Here is a 21,804-nt window from a genome sequence, read left to right on the forward strand (position 1 = left end):
TCTGGGATCTTTTTATTTCAGCTCACAAAATATGGGACCAACACTTTACGTGTTGCGTTTATATTTTTGTTCAGTATACTATAGCTTCAACACAAAACGAACAGCAGCGTTCTGAAACAACAATGGTTTTCCTTGTTCAAAGCATTCTAGGCCTTTCTTCATTGTTCTCCATTCGTTGAAGCCGTCCGCGTGAGCTCTGCTTCAGTAGATGGGTATAAAGCCATACTGAAAATTATTTCAGCTTTAGACTTTGTGAAAATCAACGTAGAAGGTAAGATTCTTAATTTTGACATTAGCTGAGATTGGTCAATCTACATAAGGATATTTATTATGTGTTGAATTGACTGTCTTAGAATAACATAGCATATATTATGACCAGAATCGATAGCTATCATCATACAGTATATTACAAGTTGTATGCATTTATTAGTCCCTACACAGTCGCTCTAATTCTTGTCTTAAGTGTGATTATTCATAACATTCATAAGAGATTCCAACAGTGGTTTGTCTGTTTCTTCCAGCCTGCAGCCAGAGGTGAGGAGAATGAGCCAGAAAGAGGGTCTGAGGGCCAACTCCTTTCAGTTCACTCTGGAGGGAGAGCCCTTTCGCATCCTGGGGGGCTCTATCCACTACTTCCGTGTCCCCAGAGCCTACTGGGAGGACCGGCTGCTGAAGATGAGGGCCTGTGGGGTCAACACTCTCACCACGTAGGGACACACAGAACACCTCATGTCCTCTTATACCACCACTCACTGCAGCTCTACTATGGAGGGATACTGAGAATGACTGCTTTATCTTTCAGATATGTGCCATGGAACCTGCATGAGCCAGAGAGAGGGGTTTTCAACTTCCAGGACCAGTTGGATTTAAAGTAAGGAAGACTTTTATGATTTTGTGATGAATATGTTTGATAGAGCGGTTGAGCTTTGTCTCTCTGCTTTTCTCTGTGTCTCTCAGGGCGTACATCAGCCTAGCAGCAGAGTTGGGGCTCTGGGTGATTCTGCGGCCAGGACCCTACATCTGTGCTGAGTGGGACTTAGGAGGGCTCCCCAGGTTGTTACCATTACTTTAATCCTTTAACTTTGTAGCAGGGGTCAAATCAAATCAAACTTTATTTGTCACATGCGCCGAATACAACAAGTGTAGACCTTACCGTGAAATGCTTACTATACAAGCCCTTAACCACCAATGCAGTTCAAGAAGAGTTAAGAAAATACTTACCAAATAAACTAAAGTAACACAATAAAATAACAATAACGAGGCTATAATACAGGGGGTACCGGTACCGAGTCAATGTACGGGGGTACAGGTTAGTCAAGGTAATTTGTACATGTAGGTAGGGGTGAAGTGACTATGCATAGCTAATAAACAGTGAGTGTACAAAACAAATGGAGGGGGAGGTGTCAATGTAAGTAGTCCGGTGCCCATTTGATTAATTGTTCGGCAGTCTTATGGCTTGGGGGTAGAAGCATATAAGGAGCGTTTTGGTCCTAGACTTGGCGCTCCAGTACCGCTTGCTGTGCGTTAGCAGAGAAAACAGTCTAGAACTTGGGTGACTGGACTTTTTTTGGCTATCCTTATATAGGCCTGTTATATAGGTCCTGGATGGCGGGAAGCTTGGCCCCAGTGATGTACTGGGCCGTACGCACTACCCTCTGTTGCGACTTAGGGTCAGATGCCGAGCAGTTGCCATACCAGGCGGTGATGCAACCGGTCAGGATGCTCTCGATGGTGCAGCTGTAGAACTTTTTGAGGATCTGGGAACCCATGCCAAGTCTTTTCAGACTCCTGAGGGGGAAAAGGTGTTGTTGTGCCCTCTTCACGACTGTCTTGGTGTGTTTGAACAATGACAGTTCGTTGGTGATGTCGACATCAAAGAACTTGAAACTCTCGACCCACTCCACTACAGCCCCGTCGATGTTAATGGGGACCTGTTCGGACTGCCTTTTCCTGTAGTCCACGATCAGCTCCTTTGTCTTGCTCACATTGAGGGAGAGGTTGTTGTCCTGGCACCACACTGCCAGTTCTCTGACCACCTCCCTATAAGCTCTCATCGTTGTCGGTGATCAGGCCTACCACTGTTGTGTCATCAGCAAACTTAATGGTGGTGTTGGAGTCGTGTTTGGCCATGCAGTCGTGGGTGAACAGGGAGTACAGTACAGGAGGGGACTAAGTATACACCCCTAAGGGCCCCCAGTGTTGAGGATCAGCATGGCAGACGTGTTGTTGCCTACCTGGGGGCGGCCCGTCAGGAGGTCCAGGATCCAGTTGCAGAGGGAAGTGTTTTGTCCCAGGGTCCTTAGCTTAGTGATGAGCTTCATGGGCACTAGGGTGTTGAATGCTGAGCTGTAGTCAATGAACAGCATTCTCACATAGGTGTTCCTTTTGTCCAGGTGGGAAAGGGCAGTGTGGAGTGCGATTGAGATTGCGTCCTCTGTGGATCTGTTGGGGCGGTTTGCGAATTGGAGTGGGTCTAGGACAGGTATTCCCAAACTGGGGTACGCGCACAATTCAGCCAGGGGTACGCCAAATAAAAATGTGATTTGTATATATTTTTTTTAATAGCCCAAACTTTTGAACTGTAGTGTATCTTAAAAATGTCCTTGTTTTTGAAAGAAAAGCACAAAAAAAAATGTCCATTAAAATAACATCAAATTGATCAAAAATGCAGTGTAGACATTGTTAATGTTGTAAATGACTATTGTCGCTGGAAGGCTATCATCCCGGAGTCGCCTCTTCACTGTTGACATTGAGACTGGTGTTTTGCGGGTACTATTTAATGAAGCTGCCAGTTGAGGACTTGAGGCGTCTGTTTCTCAATCTAGACACTGTAATGTACTTGTCCTCTTGCTCAGTTGTGCACTCCTCCCGCTCCTCTTTCTATTCTGGTTAGAGCCAGTTTGCTCTGTTCTGTGAAGGGAGTAGTACACAGCGTTGTACGAGATCTTCAGTTTCTTGGCAATTTCTCGCATGACATAGTCTATTCTTGTTCTGAGAAATGAAGGCTGACGAGTTTTAGAAGAAAGGTCTTTGTTTCTGGCCATTTTGAACCTGTAATCGAACCCACAAATGCCGACGCTCCAGATACTCAACTAGTCTATAGAAGGCCAGTTTTATTGTTTCTTTAAACAGCATAAACAGTTTTCAGCTGTGCTAACATAATTGCAAAAGGGTTTTCTAATGATCAATTGGCCTTTTAAAAATTATAAACTTGGATTAGCTAACACAACGTGCCATTGTAACGCAGGGGTGACGGTTGCTGATAATGGGCCTCTGTACGTTTATGTAGATATTCCATAAAAAATCTGCAGTTTCCAGCTACAATACTCATTTACAACATTAACAATGTCTACACTGCATTTTTGATCAATTTGATGTTATTTTAATGGACAAGTTTTTTGCTTTTCTTTCAAAAAGAAGGACATTTCTAAGTGACCCCAAACTTTTGAACGTGTGTGTGTACATTTTGGGTGAGTTTTTTTTTTTTTCTCGCCTGAGTAGCCTCGTTTCACTGCCAAAAATAAAAATAAACCATCTGGTGTTCAGCGAAATAACAACACAATGTCAAATACAGGTAGCCTAGTCAAATAGTTAACATCCAATCATATTAACTGTTACTCTCTCGCGGGAAACCTTCACTCATGCACAGACATTTAGAAACTAAACATGACAATTTTGACAACATGACAATTATTTTATTATTATAAAAAAAAATACCCCCAATTTCGTGGTATCCAATTGGTCGTTACAGTCTTGTCTCATCGCTGCAACTCCCGTATGAATTCGGGAGAGGTGAAGGTCTAGAGCCATGTGTCCTCCAAAACACATCCCAACCAAGCTTCACTGCTTCTTAACACAATGCCCACTTAACCCAGAAGCCAGCTGTACCAATGTGTCGGAGGAAACACCGTACACCGTGCCTGGCCCGCCACAGGAGTCGTGGAGGACATCCCTGCCGGCCAAACCCTCCCCTAACCCGGACGACGCTGGGCCAAACCCTCCCCTAACCCGGACGACGCTGGGCCAAACCCTCCCCTAACCCGGACGACGCTGGGCCAAACCCTCCCCTAACCCGGACGACGCTGGGCCAAACCCTCCCCTAACCCGGACGACGCTGGGCCAAACCCTCCCCTAACCCGGACGACGCTGGGCCAATTGTACGCCGCCCCATGAGTCTCCCGGTCGTGGCCGGCTGCGATAGAGCCTGGACTCTCATCAAAATTGCAACAAGCAGTTATGTGAAAATTTTATTTAATCAGAAGCCACTGCCAGATTTCTGTATAGGACTGCTCTGAGTTTCTTGCCTTGGGAAATTGCACTGTTAAGACACTGATGCTCTCTGCAACCACGTACCTATAATGAGAGTGGATTCTTGGCCCTCACTAGCATGAAAACTAAATACAGACTGTGTGTGGAAAATGATTTAAGACTGAGACTCTCTCCAATACAACCCAACATTGCAGAGTTATGTGCATCCTTTCAAGCACACCCTTCTCATTAACCTGTGGTGAGTTATTCACAATTGTTGATGAACAAATAAGGTTTTATATGTAAGATGGCTAAATAATGAGCTAAATAATTTATTATTATTTGTGCCCTGGTCCTATAAGAGCTCTTTGTCACTTCCCACAAGCTGGGTTGTGAAAGAAACTCACACTCATTCTTATGTTTAATAAATGTATCGTATAGTGTGTGGCAGGCCTACAATGATATCAAAAAAACATTTGAGAGTGTGCTGACCCTGGTGCTAGAGGGGGTACGCAGCTGGAGGTTGAATGTTTAAAGGGGTACAGGACTATAAAAAGTTTGGGAACCACTGGTCTAGGGTATCCGGGAGGATGCTGTTGATGTGAGCCATGACCAGCCTTTCAAAGCCCTTCATGGCTACCGACGTAAGTGCTACGGGGCGGAAATCCTTTAAGCAGGTTACCTTCGCTTCCTTGGGCACAGGGACTATGGTGGTCTGCTTGAAACAACATGTAGGTATTACAGATTCAGTCAGGGGGAGGTTTAAAATGTCAGTGAAGACACTTGCCAGTTGGTCCGCGCATGCTTTGACAACATGTCCTGGTAATCCATCTAGCCCCGTCGCTTGGTGAATGTTGACCTGTTTAACTTCTACTTGCTACGCATCCCGGATCCGGGAGCACCCCCCACAGTAAAAAAGCTGACTAGCATAGCCTAGCATAGCGTCACAAGTAAATACTAGCATCTAAATATCATTAAATCACAAGTCCAAGACACCAGATGAAAGATACACATCTTGTGAATCCAGCCATCATTTCTGATTTTTAAAATGTTTTACAGGGAAGACACAATATGTAAATCTATTAGCTAACCACAATAGCAAAAGACACAACTTTTTTTTTTCACCATTTTTTCCTGCATGGGTAGCTATCACAATTTCGACCAAATAAAGATATATATAGCCACTAACCAAGAAACAACTTCATAAGATGACAGTCTGATAACATATTTATTGTATAGCATATGTTTTTTTAGAAAAATTTGCATATTTCAGGTATAAATCACAGTTCTACATTGCAGCTGCAATCTGAAATAGTGCCGAAGCTGCCAGAATAATTACAGAGACCAACGTCAAATACCTAATTACTCATCTTAAAACATTTCTGAAAAATACACAGCATACAGCAAATGAAAGCCCAACATCTTGTGAATCCAGCCAATATGTCAGATTTTTTAAGTGTTTTACAGCGAAAACACAATATAGCATTATATTAGCTTAGCACAATAGCCAGAAACACAAGCAATTTACCAGCCGCACAGGTTAGCGATCGTAACAATACAGCAAAAGATATATAATTTTGGACTAACCTTGATATACTTCGTCAGATGACAGTCCTGTAACATCATATTACACAATGCATATAGGTTTTGTTCGAAAATGTGCATATTTAGCAGCACAAATCGTTGTTATACAATGTGATCAGTGGCAACAGGTCATGCATTCTTGCCGGCGCCATCTTGGAAAGGCACCTAAGTTTACGAATATTTATCGATTAGATTGACTAAAAAATACAGGTTGGACAGCAAATGAAAGATGCATTAGTTATTAATGCAACCGCTGAGTTAGATTTTTAAAATTAACGTTACTAGACATACAGTGTGCGTTACAGCCAGACTAGTGCCGCAATAACGGCGGACAAATGCGTTTACATTTTTCCACATAAATACGGAATAACATCATAAATAGTTCTTACTTTTGGACGAGCTTCCATCAGAATCTTGGGCAAGGTGTCCTTTGTCCAAAAGAATCGTTGCTTGGTTGTAAAACGTCGTCTTCAACTTCGGAATTAGCAGCTAACAATAGCTATGTGGCCACAACATTCCCAAATCCCCAAAACGCAATACTAAGGAAATTCCGAAAATAGCAATATACTCGCATAAACTGATATAACTCGGTTTAAAATAACTTCGTTATGATGTTTCTAACACCTATATCGAATTAAATTACGGACGGATATAGCTAAGGCCGATAACTGAGCGTTTCAAAATGCCATCTTGAGGTCTTGCTTTGCGCAATGACGAACGACGAAAAGAGAGCGCACTTCGTTCCTTGGCCTTTTATAAGCTCTGAGAACTACGTAGACACTCCATTCCACTTCTCATTGGTTACTGACATCCAGGGGAAGGCGGGTGCAGTTCATGTCGACCCATAGGATACATACAGAGCTTTAAACTGATCTGAGAACAGAGCCTCGTTTTCAGACCTTCGCAGTTCCTGTTCCTGTCGCTGCAGAAAGAGTTCTGGTTCACCCACAGACATAATTCAAACGGTTTTAGAAACTAGAGATTGTTTTCTATCCAATAGTAATAATAATATGCATATTGTACGAGCAAGAATTGAGTATGAGGCAGTTTAATTTGGAGACGATATTTTCCAAAGTGGAAACAGCACCCCCTAGATTGAGAAAAGGTTAAAGGTCTTGCTCACATCGGCTACCAAGAGCGTTATCACGCAGTCATCCAGGACAGCTGATGTTCACGTGCATGCTTCAGTGTTGCTTGCCTCGAAGCGAGCATATAAGACATTTAGCTCATCTGGTAGGCTCGCGTCACTGGGCAGCTCATGTCTGGGTTCCCCTTCGTAGTCCTTAATAGTTTTCAAGCCCTGCCACATCCGTCGAGTGTCAGAGCCGGTGTAGTAGGATTCAATCTTAATGGTTCGTCTGAGGGCATAGCGGGATTTCTTATAAGCGTCCAGATTAGTGTCCCGCTCCTTGAAAGTGGCAGCTCTAGACTTTTAGCCCGATGTGGATGTTGCCTGTAATCCATGGCTTCTGGTTGGGATATGTGCATACATACATTCACTGTGGGGAAGACGTCGTTGATGTACTTATTGATGAAGCCGATGACTGAGGTGGTATACTCCTCAATACCATTGGATGAATCCTGGAAAGCAAACCAACATGTTGAATGAGACATCCTTATAATGGTTATTTTCTTTTAAGCTGGCTGTTACGTGACAAAAACATGAAGTTGAGGACAACCTACCCTGGCTTCACAGAAGCAGTGAACTCTTTCTTCGACAAACTCATCCCAATAATTAAGCCTCTACAAGTACGTAAATTAGTTGCCTTATTATCCAAGTTATTAAGTCCTGATATCTGTTAGAGCGGTTCGCATGGGTGTTAGTGGGCTAGCTGTCAATACATGTTGTCCTCTTTGCTTTATAGTTTGAAGAGGGAGGCCCCATCATTGCAGTTCAAGTGGAGAATGAGTATGGCTCATATGCAAAGGATGAACAATACATGCCTTTTATAAAGGAGGTACTGTGATACTGTACTGTTTCTCACCATCTGCATCATACTGTATGCCCAGTATAGACTTTTGCAGTGACCTATAAATGTATAGTGAAACTGTATTCTCATTGGCAGGCTCTACTATCCAGAGGAACCAATGAACTCCTGCTGACATCAGACAACCGGGAGGGGCTCAAATGTGGAGGAGTGGACGGAGGTAATGGTTTTCTATTGCTAGATCTTGATATTTGGTCATGTACATTGTAGCACATATTTGTGCCATTTCATTTGCTTTCAATAGAATAATGATGCTGCAAGAAAATATCCTTCTTTAGTCTACATTGTTCTTCACTTGAACCCCTCCTCTCTTAAGTTCTCAAGACGGTAAACCTTCAAAGACTGGCCTACGGAACAATACAATATTTAGCGTACATCCAGGTATAGTGCCAATGATTCTCTATTTTCTTCTATTTTGTCTTGCATCTGAGAAAACATAGTGGTCCAAAGACTAAGTGTGACTTTGCCCTTACTGTAGCCCCAGAAACCTCTGCTTCTAATGGAGTACTGGTCTGGGTGGTTCGATGTCTGGAGTGAATCTCACCACGTGTTTCCAGCAGAGGGTAAGTTTCATTACAAACTAGGTTATGATCATGTCATATAACCTCTAGTTATAGCAACTCTTAAAGTTCATCCATATTTTACACTTTGTCATTTCGCAGACACTCTTGCCCAGAGCAACTTACACTAGTGAATGCATACATCATATTTTGTTTGTATTGGTCCCTCTTGGGAATCGAACAACCCTGGCATTGTAAGTGCCATGCTCTACCAACTGAGCCACACAGGACCATCCATCCATCAATCTAATCCATCCATCAATCAGGACTGTATGATTGCCCACCGTCTAGCATTGATTCGGTCTGTCTCCTTTTCTGGTAGACATGTTGGCTGTGGTGTCACAGATACTGGAGCCAGGTGTATCCATCAACCTCTATATGTTCCATGGTGGAACCAGCTTTGGCTTCATGAATGGCGCTGTGGCGAACCTTGGCACCTACAAACCTCAGGTCGGCAGCTACGGTAGGTTTTATTTATCCTATCAAATGTAATATTACTTGCAAAGAAAAAAGTTGTCATCTGAATCTTTTTTTATTTTATTTTTTAGATTATGATGCTCCGTTATCCGAGGCTGGAGATTACACCACCAAGTATCAGCTCTTGAGGAATTTATTCAGCCAGTTTCACAGTAAGCTTTCTCTTTCAAACATTCACATAAAATACTATTCACGTTTTGGAAAACAGGCACCATATGCAATTTGAGAAAAAATGTCTAGCTGGCACATGTATCTGTGTGTCTCAGGTGAGAAGCTTCCTGAGGTTCCCTCTCTCCAGGCCAGGAGAGTGTATGAGCCTGTCATCATTCAGCAGCATCTGTCACTGTGGGAGAGCCTGCAGTTTACTGAGGTGAGCTAAGGGTCAAGTAGCATGCTGTCAGCTGAGACCTGGCAATACTCTATCTCTTCAAGGGTTGATGTTGATTCCATAATGTTCTTAATTTAATTGACTGCACTACATTGACATTGTTTCATCATCAAGCCCTTGAAGTCAGAGAAGCCTGTCAACATGGAGAACCTTCCGGTCAACAGTAATAATGGTCAGTCCTATGGCTACACTCTATATGAGACCACCATCAGCAGTGGAGGCCTTCTGAACTCCAGGAACAATGTTAAAGACAGAGCCCTGGTGAGTACAGACAGACAGCTACATGGCATGAATGCACTATACTATACTATACTATACTGTATGACAATACATCATTTGTACTAATACAGTTGGCTTGTCTTCTAGGTGTTTGTGGACAGACACTTTGTTGGTGTCCTGGACTATAAATCGGTGGAGTTTGCACTGCCTGATGGGAAGGTATGGTGATACTGTGTGTTTAGATTCAGGCTATAGGTGTGCTGCTGAGCTGCTTTGTAAACTGGCTAGTTTATATTCAACACCATGATAGAGGTGAAAGCTTCTGGTGATGCTGATCAATGAGTGTGTTACTAAGGTGCCAGGATTAAGCCAACAAAGTTTTCAGACAAATGTTGTTGTAACAAAGAAGAATCGTAATCACTAACTTTGCACCTGCCTGTTATTGGAAAACAAATCCATGCTGTCCTATAGCACAGCGGAAGATTGGATCAATTACTCTCTGCAGTCCAACTGAAAGCCACATGTTCTTCTATTGTCTTTGGGTACTATGCATTGTTGACTAGTGCATCAATTAGTGGTTTCCACATGTTTTATGTATTTTCCATTGAAGGGAGAGCGAACATTGAGTTTACTTGTGGAGAACTGTGGAAGAGTGAATTATGGGAAAGCCCTAGATGATCAGCGTAAAGGTATGCTATTCTTAGTTACTACCACTTTAACAATCAGAATTCCATAGCACAAAGCGTACATTAAAGGCACTGTAGACCTTCAGGTTTAATCCTGAAGGTCTACAGTGGATAGACCTGAATGCTCAACAAATAGTGACCGTATCCATGAGGTCTTGGAATAATTGCATTGTTACTCGCCCATGCAGATCTTAATCTTTAGTAGCATTATCACCCTGTTCTAGGTCTGGTGGGAGATATTGTATTGAACCACGTGCCTCTGAAGGACTTTACAATCTACTGTTTGGATATGAAGCCAAACTTCCTAAAGAGGTTTGTCCTGATCATTTAATTTATACAACAATAAGGTCCATTCTGGCTCTTACAGTTTATAATTTAAGTGATAATGCCAGGGTGTTGTTAGGCCCGAGACAAAGTCGAAGGCCGGCAGCACACCTATATCCTGAATTGAAACGCACCAGCTTCGAGGGCATTATCACTTTTATACAACGGGTTACCAACATATTCAAATAATGATTGACACATTTTCATGAACTTCATTTTGATTAATTTATTCATTCTATTTCATCCTTCAGCGAGATATCGTCCTGACACAAATCTAGGGTTGCTACCCAAGCCGGCTGGTCGTTCGTTCTATCGGTTTGGTTGCCAGAGACGCGACCCAGTCGTTAAGTCCTTTTTGTTCTGCATCTATGGACTTGACCCAGTCGTTCTTTCTAAATGTTCTATTGCCGTACTGGCTGGCAAAGTTCTTATCCCTTGCTTTCTAGCTAGCCAACTATGGCTCATTTACAGTCATGTCAAACAGTGCAGCCAGAATAACAGCAAAGTACCTGCATTTGCATTTGTTTTTGCTGTTTTCTTGTGGCTTTTATTTGGATACATTCATAAGAATGAGCTAATGATGCTCGATTTCACCTGGCACAGAAAATGTGCTCTCTCGTCAGGACACGGTTGTTCAGAGAGTTAGCCAACAACACAGCTAACACAATCACTTCAAACTGAAGCTGGAAAGAAAACAAACTAGCTGTGTTTAGTTTTACGGACATTGTGTTTTACGGACACTGTGTTTTTTTTATGGACATTTCTTTGTATATGTCCATTAAAATTATGCTGATTCATGATTTCGACTGGCTGAGAAAAGCTGCATATCTGTCTCATTCCGACTTCCGATCCCTACACGTTAATTACTATGAGACAGCTGGAGATCGAATTTCAATATTGAAACAATGTTGCAAATGTCAGAGATACAGACTGCAAGTTTTATACAAATCTCCGCAATTGAAAACCAATTACTCGTCTAAAAGAAATGGGATATGATGTCTAGATGCTTTTTACAGTGGATATTAAGATTGGTAACTTGTGGAAAAGACACTGACTGGAATGCGGTTTTAACCAATCAGCGTCAAGGATTAGACCCAACCGTTGTATAACTGTTGTCATTGTAAGTTTAACTGGCATATCAGGTTGTCTTATAGGCCCAATGCAGTCATAAATGGGATTATTCTGTGTTTTATATATATTTCCACACTATGAGGTTGGAATAATACTGCAAAATTGTAAACATTTGCATAATGCCCTTTTAGTGTAATAGCTGTTTGAAAAGACCACCTGAAATTTCAGCCTGTTTTGGTAGGAGGGAGTTTTGGCCTTCCATGATGACATCACCATGCGGTAATTAGTTAATAGACCAATAAGAGAGTTCAAAACCTCTCTGCCAATAAACAGCTAATTTTCAGTTTTCCCCTCCCCACTCAGACCACTCTCAAACAGTCCAAGCAAAATTCTTGCTTGAGAAATTGCCCTTTGCTAAGAAGCTATTTTTGTTTATTTTTTAATTGAAAACAATCACAGCAAGGTCCTTAATTGTTACCCATAAATGACTTCATATTGAGATAAAAATGACTGCATTTGACCATTAAAGTTTAGATGATTCGTATTGTAATGCTAGTCAGTGATTTCCTGTGTTATAATAGGGTGATCTCCTCCCATGTTTCAGACTGAGTGCAGCAAGCCAGTGGAACTCAGTCCCCCAGAAGCCTTCCTTCCCAGGGTTCTTCCAGGGCATGCTGTATGTGGACGGCCATCCCAGAGACACCTTCATCAGACTGCCTGTGTGTAAAGCAGCCCAACAGGCTCTGTGGTTATGATAGAAATCCCCACCTGTCCATACTGTGTCCCTGCTGGTTTATTCGTATAGTATGGTAGACCTATCTCTGGTTTATTGGTTTATAGTGTAGTAGGCCCATCCCTCATCAGACACACATACTGATGAAAGAAGTTCCCAGAGAAACTCTAAACTCTGATTGTCAAGTCACTGATTACAGTGTTTCCGTCCACAGGGCTGGAGTAAAGGAGTGGTCTTTATCAACAGGCAGAATCTTGGACGCCACTGGTCCATCGGTCCCCAGAAAACTCTCTACCTCCCTGGACCTTGGCTTAAAAGTGGAAATAATCAGGTAGAATTGAAAAAAAGCTCCTTTAATTTCTAATAGATATAGGGTTCTAGTCTTCTGAGGTGTTTTCAGAAGTTCTCATGTTTATACTACCATGTATTCTTATAAAGTGTGTATCAGACTTTATTTCTACAGTTCATCCTCAAATCAAGACACGTACTGATACATAAACAGGCTAGAATGGTTTGTTTAATGGATCCTTTTTTCATTATTTTAGATCATTGTGTTCGAGGAACAGAAAGCTGATGACAAATTAGTATTTGTTGAAAATCCTGATCATGGAAAAACAATTGATGTATACAAATATCCATTTTGTGTTCTGCTTTGAAATGATCAATATTTTAAATAAAATGATGACACAGCAATTTCTTATAACATAGTAATAACACGGTAATACAAAAGCTATGATTACCTTATGTGTTATTGTGTTATGGGATGGGTCTACCACTGAATGTGATGATAGACATGTATTTTTATGTAGTCTAGAGCACAGTCATAAGGCATGTTACATATACTACCGTTCATAAGTTTGGGGTCACTTAGAAATGTCCTTGTTTTTAAAAGAAAAGCAACAAAAAAAATCCATTAAAATAACATCAAATTGATCAGAAATGCAGTGTAGACATTGTTAATGTTGTAAATGACTATTGTAGCTGGAAACGGCAAATTTTTATGGAATATCTACATAGGCGTACAGAGGCTCATTATCAGCAACCATCACTCCTGTGTTCCAATGACATGTTGTGTTAGCTAATCCAAGTTGATCATTAGAAAAACCCTTAGCAATTATGTTAGCACAGCTGAAAACTGTAGTCCTGATTAAAGAGCAATAAAACTGGCCTTCTTTAGACTAGTTGAGTATCTGGAGCAGTATCTGTGCCATTGGAACACAGGAGTGATGGTTGCTGATAATGGGCATCTGTACGCCTATGTAGATATTCCATTACAAATCGGCTGTTTCCAGCTACAAGAGTCATTTACAACATTAACAATGTCTACACTGTATTTCTGATCAATTTGATGTTATTTTAATGGACCAAAAATGTGCTTTTCTTTCAAAAACAAGTACATTTCTAAGTGACCCCAAACTTATGAACGGTAGTGTACATACATTAAAAGACAAGACATTGAGTGGCGGAATGTAGACTATTACAACAAAGAAAAGTGAGATGGAAGAGATAAAGGACAACAAAGTTCAAAGGTAAAATGCAGATGTGTAAAACATTCAAGTTTCAGTGCCTTCCTCTAGTTGTCTGGATAGGCAGTGTTATTGTCCATCTAAAATGAAATATAGATGAAAAAACAAACCACTTGATTTCACATTTACAGTATTTGTCTTGAGTACTGCTAGGCATACTTTTGCTGTTAGGTTGACTAAAAAGGTATTTCATTGTATTTAGATGAACACAATATAGTTTGCAGCTCATCTTGAATGGTAAAGCTCAGGTTATTAGTGCGTAAACATTAGCCTACAATATTTTCAGAACTGGTCATTTTATTTTATCATAAGTTCTTTATTATAAAGTTATTACAGAGAAGAACAATCTGGCACGCCCCTTTGTGTATTTTATTTTATTGGATGAATTGCTTGTATATCATAGATTTAAAATCATTCTTATTACAGATTATCCATTATATTGACCTCTGTTTATCATCTATCCTGATTTGCCTAGTCACTTTTACCCCTACCTACATATACACAGTGGCGACATGTCATTCAGGGCAGGTTAGGCTTGCCTGTTTTGCATGTTATTTTGGCATTAGTACATGTCAGTTTGCAAACAATGTAACAAAAAATGTATATAATTGAATTAATAAAGCCACATACAAACATGGTTTCTTTTTGGTTTTCTTGAGTAAGGCAACTCCAAAATGCAGGTGTTTCAGCCTAGCTCAGTGCTTTCTGTGGTGGTGGGGCAAGCCAACAGAAAATACGGAGCGTTGCGCTGTGATTGGCTCAGTGTTCTGTCACTCATGGGGGACACTACGTCACCGCCAAGTCTAAGGGTAGACCTCGAAAGGCTCAAGGTCATTGGCCACATAAAATGACGTCAAATCACGTAATATGTACAGTAGCTTTGATTGGACTGATGTCAACATATTTGTAAGTCGCTCTGGATAAGAGCGTCTGCTAAATGACTTAAATGTAAATGTAAACATACTTTCAAAATCTTAGCTAGCAGTCATCATCATGAATCATCTCGACAATCTACTGGCAAATCCTTGTCATATGAAGATAAATAATTAAGAGAAATCATGGAAAAAATGTATCTGTGCTCATCGGCCATTGGGCATTAACATTACACAACAAGTTGGAAATCGCAAATTCCACAATGAGTGGTTTGGAAGGAAGGTGAGTCCAAAAATGTATTGTAAACTGCTGCATAAATTATGTAATATGCCAGGGAGATATGTATACTGTAGCTAGGAAAGTAATACTAAGTGTATGTTGTGTAGTAAGCTGTTAGTAGCCCATGTGCCGCACCCTAATAATTTGGTCCCTTTTCCCCTCTTAATTTCGCCTGCTGTTCTGATTTGGTGGTGCACATGCAGCCTATAGCCTGTTTAGAGAAATGTAATCATTGAATATTGTAAGAGCCTTCATTGTCTGCTTATACGCCCCCGTTATTTATCCTACGGTTCTTGGTGTACAGGGAGAATACTAAGAACAGCCCATGTTCTGAATTCTGTCGCTGTACATTTCAAAAGTGCTGTACAAGTAGTTATATTGACAATGTCCGTCCTAGCTCGCTCATTAATGTCTTAATCGAAATTACAGATGGCCTCTTATCCGCTCGTCATTCCCTTATGCCATAGTTTGTACATCTCAATTGTCAGTAGAAACCACAATTGTTTAAACAAGTAAGCCATATCAGTTATGTTTTTTTAAAGCAGTAAATTAGGCTGAATTAACTGTAGGCTCAAAATGTAGGCCCAACAGTTTGTGGGCACCGGTTGTCACCGTTATAGTGCAATTCATGTATTGGTTAGTGTTGTGTAGTAGCTTTGCTGGCATGCATAATTATTTTTCAAAGATTTGCCCCACCAATATTTACATGCTAAAATTGCCACTGTGTGTACATAATACCTAAATTACCTCGTGCCCCCTGCACATTGACTCGGTACTGGTACTCCTTGTATATAGTCTTGTTATTTTGTATTACTATTTCCTTTTTAATTTTAAAGCAAATGTTTCTTACTTTTTAACTCTGTTGTAGTCGGTATGGCTATATCGTAAGAGTTCATGAAAATAATGTTTTTGGGGGGGTCTTTAATTTAAGGTTAGAGTTTAAAATCACATTTTAAGAAGATAAATTGTAGAAATGGGCAAGGTTTATGACTTTGTGGCTGTGGTAACTAGTGATGACCAGGTACAACTCTGATATAAAGTTGCCGGGATGTCAAGTATCCTACTCGATTCGGCAAAGGTAAGAATATCTGGATTATCTAATTTTAGCTAAATGTAGCAATGAATAAATTGGCAAAATTTATTTAAAGGGACAATTCTGTGAACTGTCTTGTGCATGTTTTAAAATAACACAACCTGTTATCAAAGGTGTCAGCTAGAGATAATGTGCAGGAGCTTGCAGGGATTTGTAGTTTTGCATGATGTCTACTTTGACGCTAATTAGCATTTTCGAATGCGAGTAAATAGAGACAAATATATTGATAAAAGACACCTTGTCGGAGAGATTTACATGGTTATCAAAGCGTCACGCCAGGGTAAGCCTACACGAAACACAGCACTTATTTTAAGTTTCTAAAATCCTCTATGGGGAAAATGAATGGTGGAAAAACGAATGGAACCATTTTGCTGTTTGACCGCTAGGTTTTATGGGTATTATGGTACCTGTTGGGCTTTATGAATCCCCATACAAAAACTTTCTTGGTGGGCGAAAAAAACTGGGGGGGGGGGAACACCTGCTGGAGAAGGCATATTTTGGGCCCAATTATCTCTCACACTTCGCCTCTTCCTCTGTTTTTATTCACGATCCCAGTAGTTGCGGAACACTGCGTTGTTGACCGTGAATATCCATTTTGCGACATTTGCGTCAACAGTGAGCAATAGCAATCATCGGTCATTTGAAGTTGAAATACGGTGGTTAGTTTCATTGCACTAACGGGTGGAGTATGGTTTACGCGTTTCTTGTACAGTAGGCTAGTAAATGGTGCATTTGAAATGCCTGTCTATAAATTGGAAGGTTACTAGGATGTGCGTTGGATGAACAGCAGCCTAAACCGGAGAGCTATTCGATCAGGATAAAATATTGGATACTGCTTTTATTTTAGGACTTGCTTCCGTATTTTGACACATTGTGGTCGGTTGGAAATGGAGATTGCCACCGCACTGGGGTGTTCTGTTGGTTTTGCCTTCGGAGGACTAGTATTTGTAGCGTATAAACTTGGTTTACTGTATCAGTTGTTTCATAAGGTAAGTCCCTTCGGTGTAAACAATTACATTCTAACTTGGCTTCAGCCTGCTCACTTGCTGTCTCAACTCTGAAACTCACCTGCAACCTGACATTCTTAGAAGCAAAACAGCTTACTCTTACTGTACCTTACTACAATGTCTGTATTTTTTTCACCTAGCCTTAGTAGGTGAAAGGTAACCCTGCTGCATGTGAGAGAACTTTTAACTGCCTTGTGGCTAACGCAAAGGCCATGACGACAGTGCAGGTTCTTCAGAAGTCATACATTGGCCACATAAGGTGCATTAGGCCTACAAGGACAATATGCAGTTCATTGATAATTACAAGATACTGTAGTGATAAATAAAAAAAACAATAGGCCTTTCTAGTTTATGACAGCACTTTTCAGTTAATTAAATCAAATATTCAGAGTTCATGACTCTGATTTTGAAGTCTGCCTGTTCAATTATTTGCCTGAGTCCTCTACTTCTTTCCCCAGACTGAGACCCAGAGCCCTCGCCATGGTGGGGAGAGTGTGGCAGAGGTTCTGCGTGCCCATGGGGTTAAGTTTGTCTTCACCCTGGTGGGGGGGCACATCTCGCCCATCTTGGTGGCCTGCGAGAAGCTGGGCATCCGCATCGTGGACACCAGGCACGAGGCTACTGCCGTCTTTGCAGCTGACGCAGTAGCCAGGCTCTCTGGTAAATAAGTAACATGCATAATATCGCAGACACTGACAACTGTAAGGTATTTATCTGAACTGTCCGGGACTGGTTTAACTTGCTTAGTGCACTATAGTCTACTCATTTATTCATACAGTAACATTGACACTGTCAGTGATTCTCCCTCCAACAGGCACTGTAGGTGTAGCTGCAGTGACTGCTGGCCCAGGCCTGACTAACACAGTCACAGCAGTGAAGAACGCTCAGATGGCCGAGTCTCCACTGCTTCTCTTGGGGGGAGCTGCTGCAACACTACTTCAGGTGAGAGTCTGAGGGCTTTTACTGGTGTAGCTGCATGGGGGGTACCCTAGTCCTAACGTTAACACTAAGGCTAAGGTCACGCTGCACCAGCAAGTTCTACACAACAAATTACCATAATCCTGCACTGTTGAGTTGTGACTGGGTGAGCACACTCTCGTATGATTCCCCCTATCCATTGTGGAGGTTTTACCTCTTGGTGAACTTTTGTTGTGCAGGGTAGAGGAGCGCTGCAGGACATTGACCAGATGTCCCTGTTCAAGCCGCTGTGTAAGTTCTGCGCCTCAGTGAGGAGTGTGAAGGACATCACCATCACTGTGAGGAAGGCCCTAGCCATCGCCCAGTCTGGAACTCCAGGCCCTGTGTTCATAGAGTTCCCCATTGACACACTCTACCCCTTCCACCTGGTGTCCAAAGAGTTCGGAGTGAAAAACCCTCCCAAGGGAATAATGGGGAAAGTTGTCACTTGGTAAGTAATCAGCAGAATTGTGCTTGACCATGCTTTCACACATCCCTAGTGATTTGTGGAAGTAACAGATGCTGTATTTTTTCTTCCATAAGGTACCTCCACAATCACCTAAAGAACTTGTTTGCTGGGGCCTGGGAAACCAGAGACGTGTCCCCTCTCCCTGTGCACATCCCTCAGGCCACAGACAATGAGGCAAGACTAACTCTAGCCCTCAGTCGTTCTCTAACAACTGTGAGAAAGGCTTGATTTGGTAGAAGCCGACAGTTCATACTGTAACCAGTTAGTTTTCCAATAGACATGAAGGTATGTTTTTTATATATCCCTTGTGGCTCAACCTCTATTGATCTGTCATCAGGTACAAAAGTGTATAGAGCTGGTGAGCAGAGCCAAGAAGCCTGTTATCCTACTGGGGAGCCAGGCAACACTACCTCCAACACCTGCAGACGACATCAGGTATTTCAACAACAACATTTATATTACACAAGACATCAGCAGACTTCTGGTCCATTCAATGCCAATTCATATAGTTGTCCTGTAACAGGGCGGCCCTGGAGTCCTTAGGTATCCCCTGCTTCCTGGGTGGAATGTCCCGTGGCATGCTGGGTAGGAACAGTCCCTTGCACATCAGACAGAACAGGAGGGATGCCCTGAAGGAAGCAGACCTTGTGCTGCTAGCAGGTGAGACAAACTGTGACCTGTAAGTTTTGTCTTCATACAGTTTTTGTGTCTTTGAGGCAGTCTCACAATGGTGGTATGTGTTCCAGGAACTGTATGTGACTTCCGATTAAGCTACGGCAGAGTGCTGAACAGGCGCAGCAGGATCATTGCTGTCAACAGAGACAAGACTCAACTTCTGAAGAACTCTGACATGTTTTGGAAGCCCACTGTGGCCATTCAGGGTTGGTACTGATGACTGAATTGTCCAATCAGAAGTCTTATTTGCTTTCACAAAATGCTGCCACTACCTCTTTGGGCTATTTGGTCTTGTGGAGACTCCCATTTCTGTCTGTCTTTTAGGAGATGCAGGCTCCTTCCTACTCCGCCTCTCCAAAGGCCTTAAGGGCCACACATGTCCAGAGGATTGGCCACAGAGTCTCAAAGCAGGAGATGTCACCAAAGAGAAGGCTAATCGGTACACTTGTGGAATTCATTCAGCAAGTTGGGCAGAAATCCAACAGTTTTTTTTGTATACCTAACCAATGACCTCCATGCAAATGACTACAATTAGTACATCTAGTGCACCAACCACAGACAGTACAGGCTGTGTTAGTTCCCTGTGAATGTGTGTTTTGTTCTGTGTGTTTTCCGTGCAGGGGGAAGGCTGATGAGAAGACGGACCGCCACCTGAACCCCCTGAGTGTCCTGCACCGTGTGGATGAGCTGATGGCTGACGACAGCATCATAGTGGCGGATGGGGGCGACTTTGTGGGCAGTGCTGCTTACATCATGAGACCAAGGGGCCCACTCCGCTGGCTGGATCCAGGTCAGGATCCTCAGTGGACAGTGTTATGAGTTTAGTTTTTTAGTTAAAAAAAATATATGTGTTATATAATGTGGTCACTTGAGTAAGAGAGGTATTAACATGTACAATAAAACAAGTAGGACTTGTGAACCCTGGATGTTCTTGATATCTTAATGGATGATTACCTAATGTTTGTCATTCTAACAGGAGCATTTGGAACCCTTGGTGTTGGAGGAGGGTTTGCTCTGGGAGCCAAGCTGTGTCGACCTGAGTCAGAGGTACAGTAGAATACCAAGCATCCTTTATCCATAACTATTTTATACGGGTTTAGGTTTGTTGTTTTTTTCATGTTGTGAAACACCATGTATGGTTTTGGTTGAGTTTAGCTGACTAAGTTTCTCATTAAGGTGTGGATCATCTATGGCGATGGATCCCTGGGATACAGTGTTGCAGAATTTGACACCTTTACCAGACACAAAGTACAGTAATAACCAATTCACTATTCAGACCAATTTATCAACTAACTAATCATGCATTGACCAGTTAATCTGCTTTGTCCCTCTCTCTCCCAGACGCCAGTAATTGCTCTGGTGGGGAACGATGCCTGTTGGAGCCAGATCGCCAGGGAGCAGGTTCCCATCCTGGGAAGCAACGTGGCCTGTGGCCTGGCCTTCACAGGTCTTTATGTTGCCTACTGTACCCTCATTGCCACCATATTGGCCCATACTCACACATGCAATGTCTCTGTTGGCCTATATCATTTCTTTGGATGTCATGTCACACATCCAATTCACTGTCTCTGTTCTCCCCTTTCCTAGATTACCACATAGTTGCAGACGGTTATGGAGGCAAAGGCACCCTAATTGGTCGCGAAGACGAGGACAAGCTGGATGACATCATAAAAGAGGCACAGAAGGAGACCAGACAGGGAAGAGCCACACTTCTCAATGTTCTCATAGGGAAGACCAACTTCAGAGAGGGCTCCATTTCTGTGTAGAGTAGCTCAAACAGACTGCAACCCCTGGGGTCTCTGTCTGGACCTATGGGTCCTAAAACCTTCCCACCTTGCCTTGAAACACAAATATGTTCACATGCTGTGGAACAGTATAACTGCTGTATTTCTCTGGTGAAGAAGGGAAAACAATTCAGGAACTCAATCTTCTCAACCTTTATCAGCCTTTCAAACAGCTGTGAAGATGAGTTTTGATCATGGACTTTTTGGTTCTTTTTGCTGGAGAGAACCAAACTTGACATGTATGCTTTGGAAAATGAACTACGGCTGGCTTTGCTGCTGTTATTATGTAGTAGGCCAGTATCCTTGCTGTATACACTTAACTAATACCTGTGTATTGACTTCAGATTGCCTATTGATCTACTGAACTCTACCTTGAAGCTGGCCATTTATTTTGAAAAACCAAATAAAGTGAATTTTGGAATGGCATGTCCTTCATAGAGATATTTAGGGAAATGAATCATACACTAACCTACAAGTCTCAGCAGGGTTAACAACAAGATAATACAATTGTAATCATTTAATTTAAATGGTATGGCTTTGATTATTGAATGTGCTGTAAGACTCCACTGATACATCAATCAACAGAATAGATACACAAATACAAGACGCCCTATGAAAGAGGAAGGAATTTAAACTGGAAGATGTTACCATATTTTACCATTTGGGTAAAATTGTATTATTATGTAATATACTGATTGTAACACTTCAATACTTTTTTTTACCCCCTTTTTCTCCCCAATTTCATGGTATCCAATTGTTAGTAGTTACTGTCTTGTCTCATCGCTACAACTCCCGTACGGGCTCGGGAGAGACGAAGGTCGAGAGCCATGCGTCCTCCGAAACAACCCAAGCAAGCCGCACTG

General features: G+C 41.9%; 2 protein-coding genes across 3 annotated transcripts in view; both read left to right on the forward strand.

Moving 5' to 3' along the window:
- The window catches only part of glb1l2 (galactosidase beta 1 like 2), a 35,442-nt gene extending 21,001 nt beyond the window's left edge, over positions 1-14,441 (forward strand). The window contains exons 2-19 of one of the 2 annotated variants that reach the window (XR_011669858.1): positions 522-707; positions 803-871; positions 958-1,053; positions 7,473-7,581; positions 7,698-7,790; positions 7,899-7,980; positions 8,137-8,201; positions 8,299-8,383; positions 8,703-8,843; positions 8,929-9,009; positions 9,124-9,227; positions 9,360-9,506; positions 9,612-9,683; positions 10,075-10,153; positions 10,356-10,462; positions 12,150-12,264; positions 12,493-12,609; positions 12,824-12,842. Coding sequence is in view for 1 of the 2 variants with exons in the window: in XM_071359587.1 (XP_071215688.1) it covers positions 544-707; positions 803-871; positions 958-1,053; positions 7,473-7,581; positions 7,698-7,790; positions 7,899-7,980; positions 8,137-8,201; positions 8,299-8,383; positions 8,703-8,843; positions 8,929-9,009; positions 9,124-9,227; positions 9,360-9,506; positions 9,612-9,683; positions 10,075-10,153; positions 10,375-10,462; positions 12,150-12,264; positions 12,493-12,609; positions 12,824-12,934 (1,818 nt within the window). In the remaining variant the exon portion in view is untranslated. Of the gene's footprint in view, positions 1-521; positions 708-802; positions 872-957; positions 1,054-7,472; positions 7,582-7,697; positions 7,791-7,898; positions 7,981-8,136; positions 8,202-8,298; positions 8,384-8,702; positions 8,844-8,928; positions 9,010-9,123; positions 9,228-9,359; positions 9,507-9,611; positions 9,684-10,074; positions 10,154-10,355; positions 10,463-12,149; positions 12,265-12,492; positions 12,610-12,823 lie in introns of both variants that reach the window. The other variant, XM_071359587.1, reaches the window with a different exon arrangement.
- A 2,001-nt stretch (positions 14,442-16,442) lies between these two features.
- On the forward strand, positions 16,443-21,362 carry LOC139549297 (2-hydroxyacyl-CoA lyase 2). Its single transcript, XM_071359594.1, has 14 exons — positions 16,443-17,038; positions 17,515-17,716; positions 17,871-17,998; positions 18,214-18,464; positions 18,557-18,656; positions 18,820-18,917; positions 19,006-19,142; positions 19,229-19,363; positions 19,482-19,596; positions 19,778-19,947; positions 20,134-20,204; positions 20,334-20,405; positions 20,499-20,604; positions 20,745-21,362. The coding sequence occupies exons 1-14, from the start codon at positions 16,937-16,939 to the stop codon at positions 20,921-20,923; spliced, it is 1,866 nt and encodes a 621-aa protein (XP_071215695.1). The 5' UTR covers positions 16,443-16,936; the 3' UTR covers positions 20,924-21,362.
- The last annotated feature ends 442 nt before the right edge of the window (positions 21,363-21,804 follow it).

This window comes from Salvelinus alpinus, chromosome 22 (genome assembly GCF_045679555.1).
Source record: "Salvelinus alpinus chromosome 22, SLU_Salpinus.1, whole genome shotgun sequence".
NCBI classification, from domain to species: domain Eukaryota; kingdom Metazoa; phylum Chordata; class Actinopteri; order Salmoniformes; family Salmonidae; genus Salvelinus; species Salvelinus alpinus.

Excerpts from the sequence above, each read along its gene's own strand:
- LOC139549297 (XM_071359594.1), top strand. The coding sequence starts at position 16,937 with ATGGAGATTGCCACCGCACTGGGGTGTTCTGTTGGTTTTGCCTTCGGA. Across the intron at positions 18,657-18,819 it reads CTCAGGCCACAGACAATGAG|GTACAAAAGTGTATAGAGCT; the intron begins GCAAGACTAACT and ends ATCTGTCATCAG. Across the intron at positions 19,143-19,228 it reads AGACCTTGTGCTGCTAGCAG|GAACTGTATGTGACTTCCGA; the intron begins GTGAGACAAACT and ends TATGTGTTCCAG.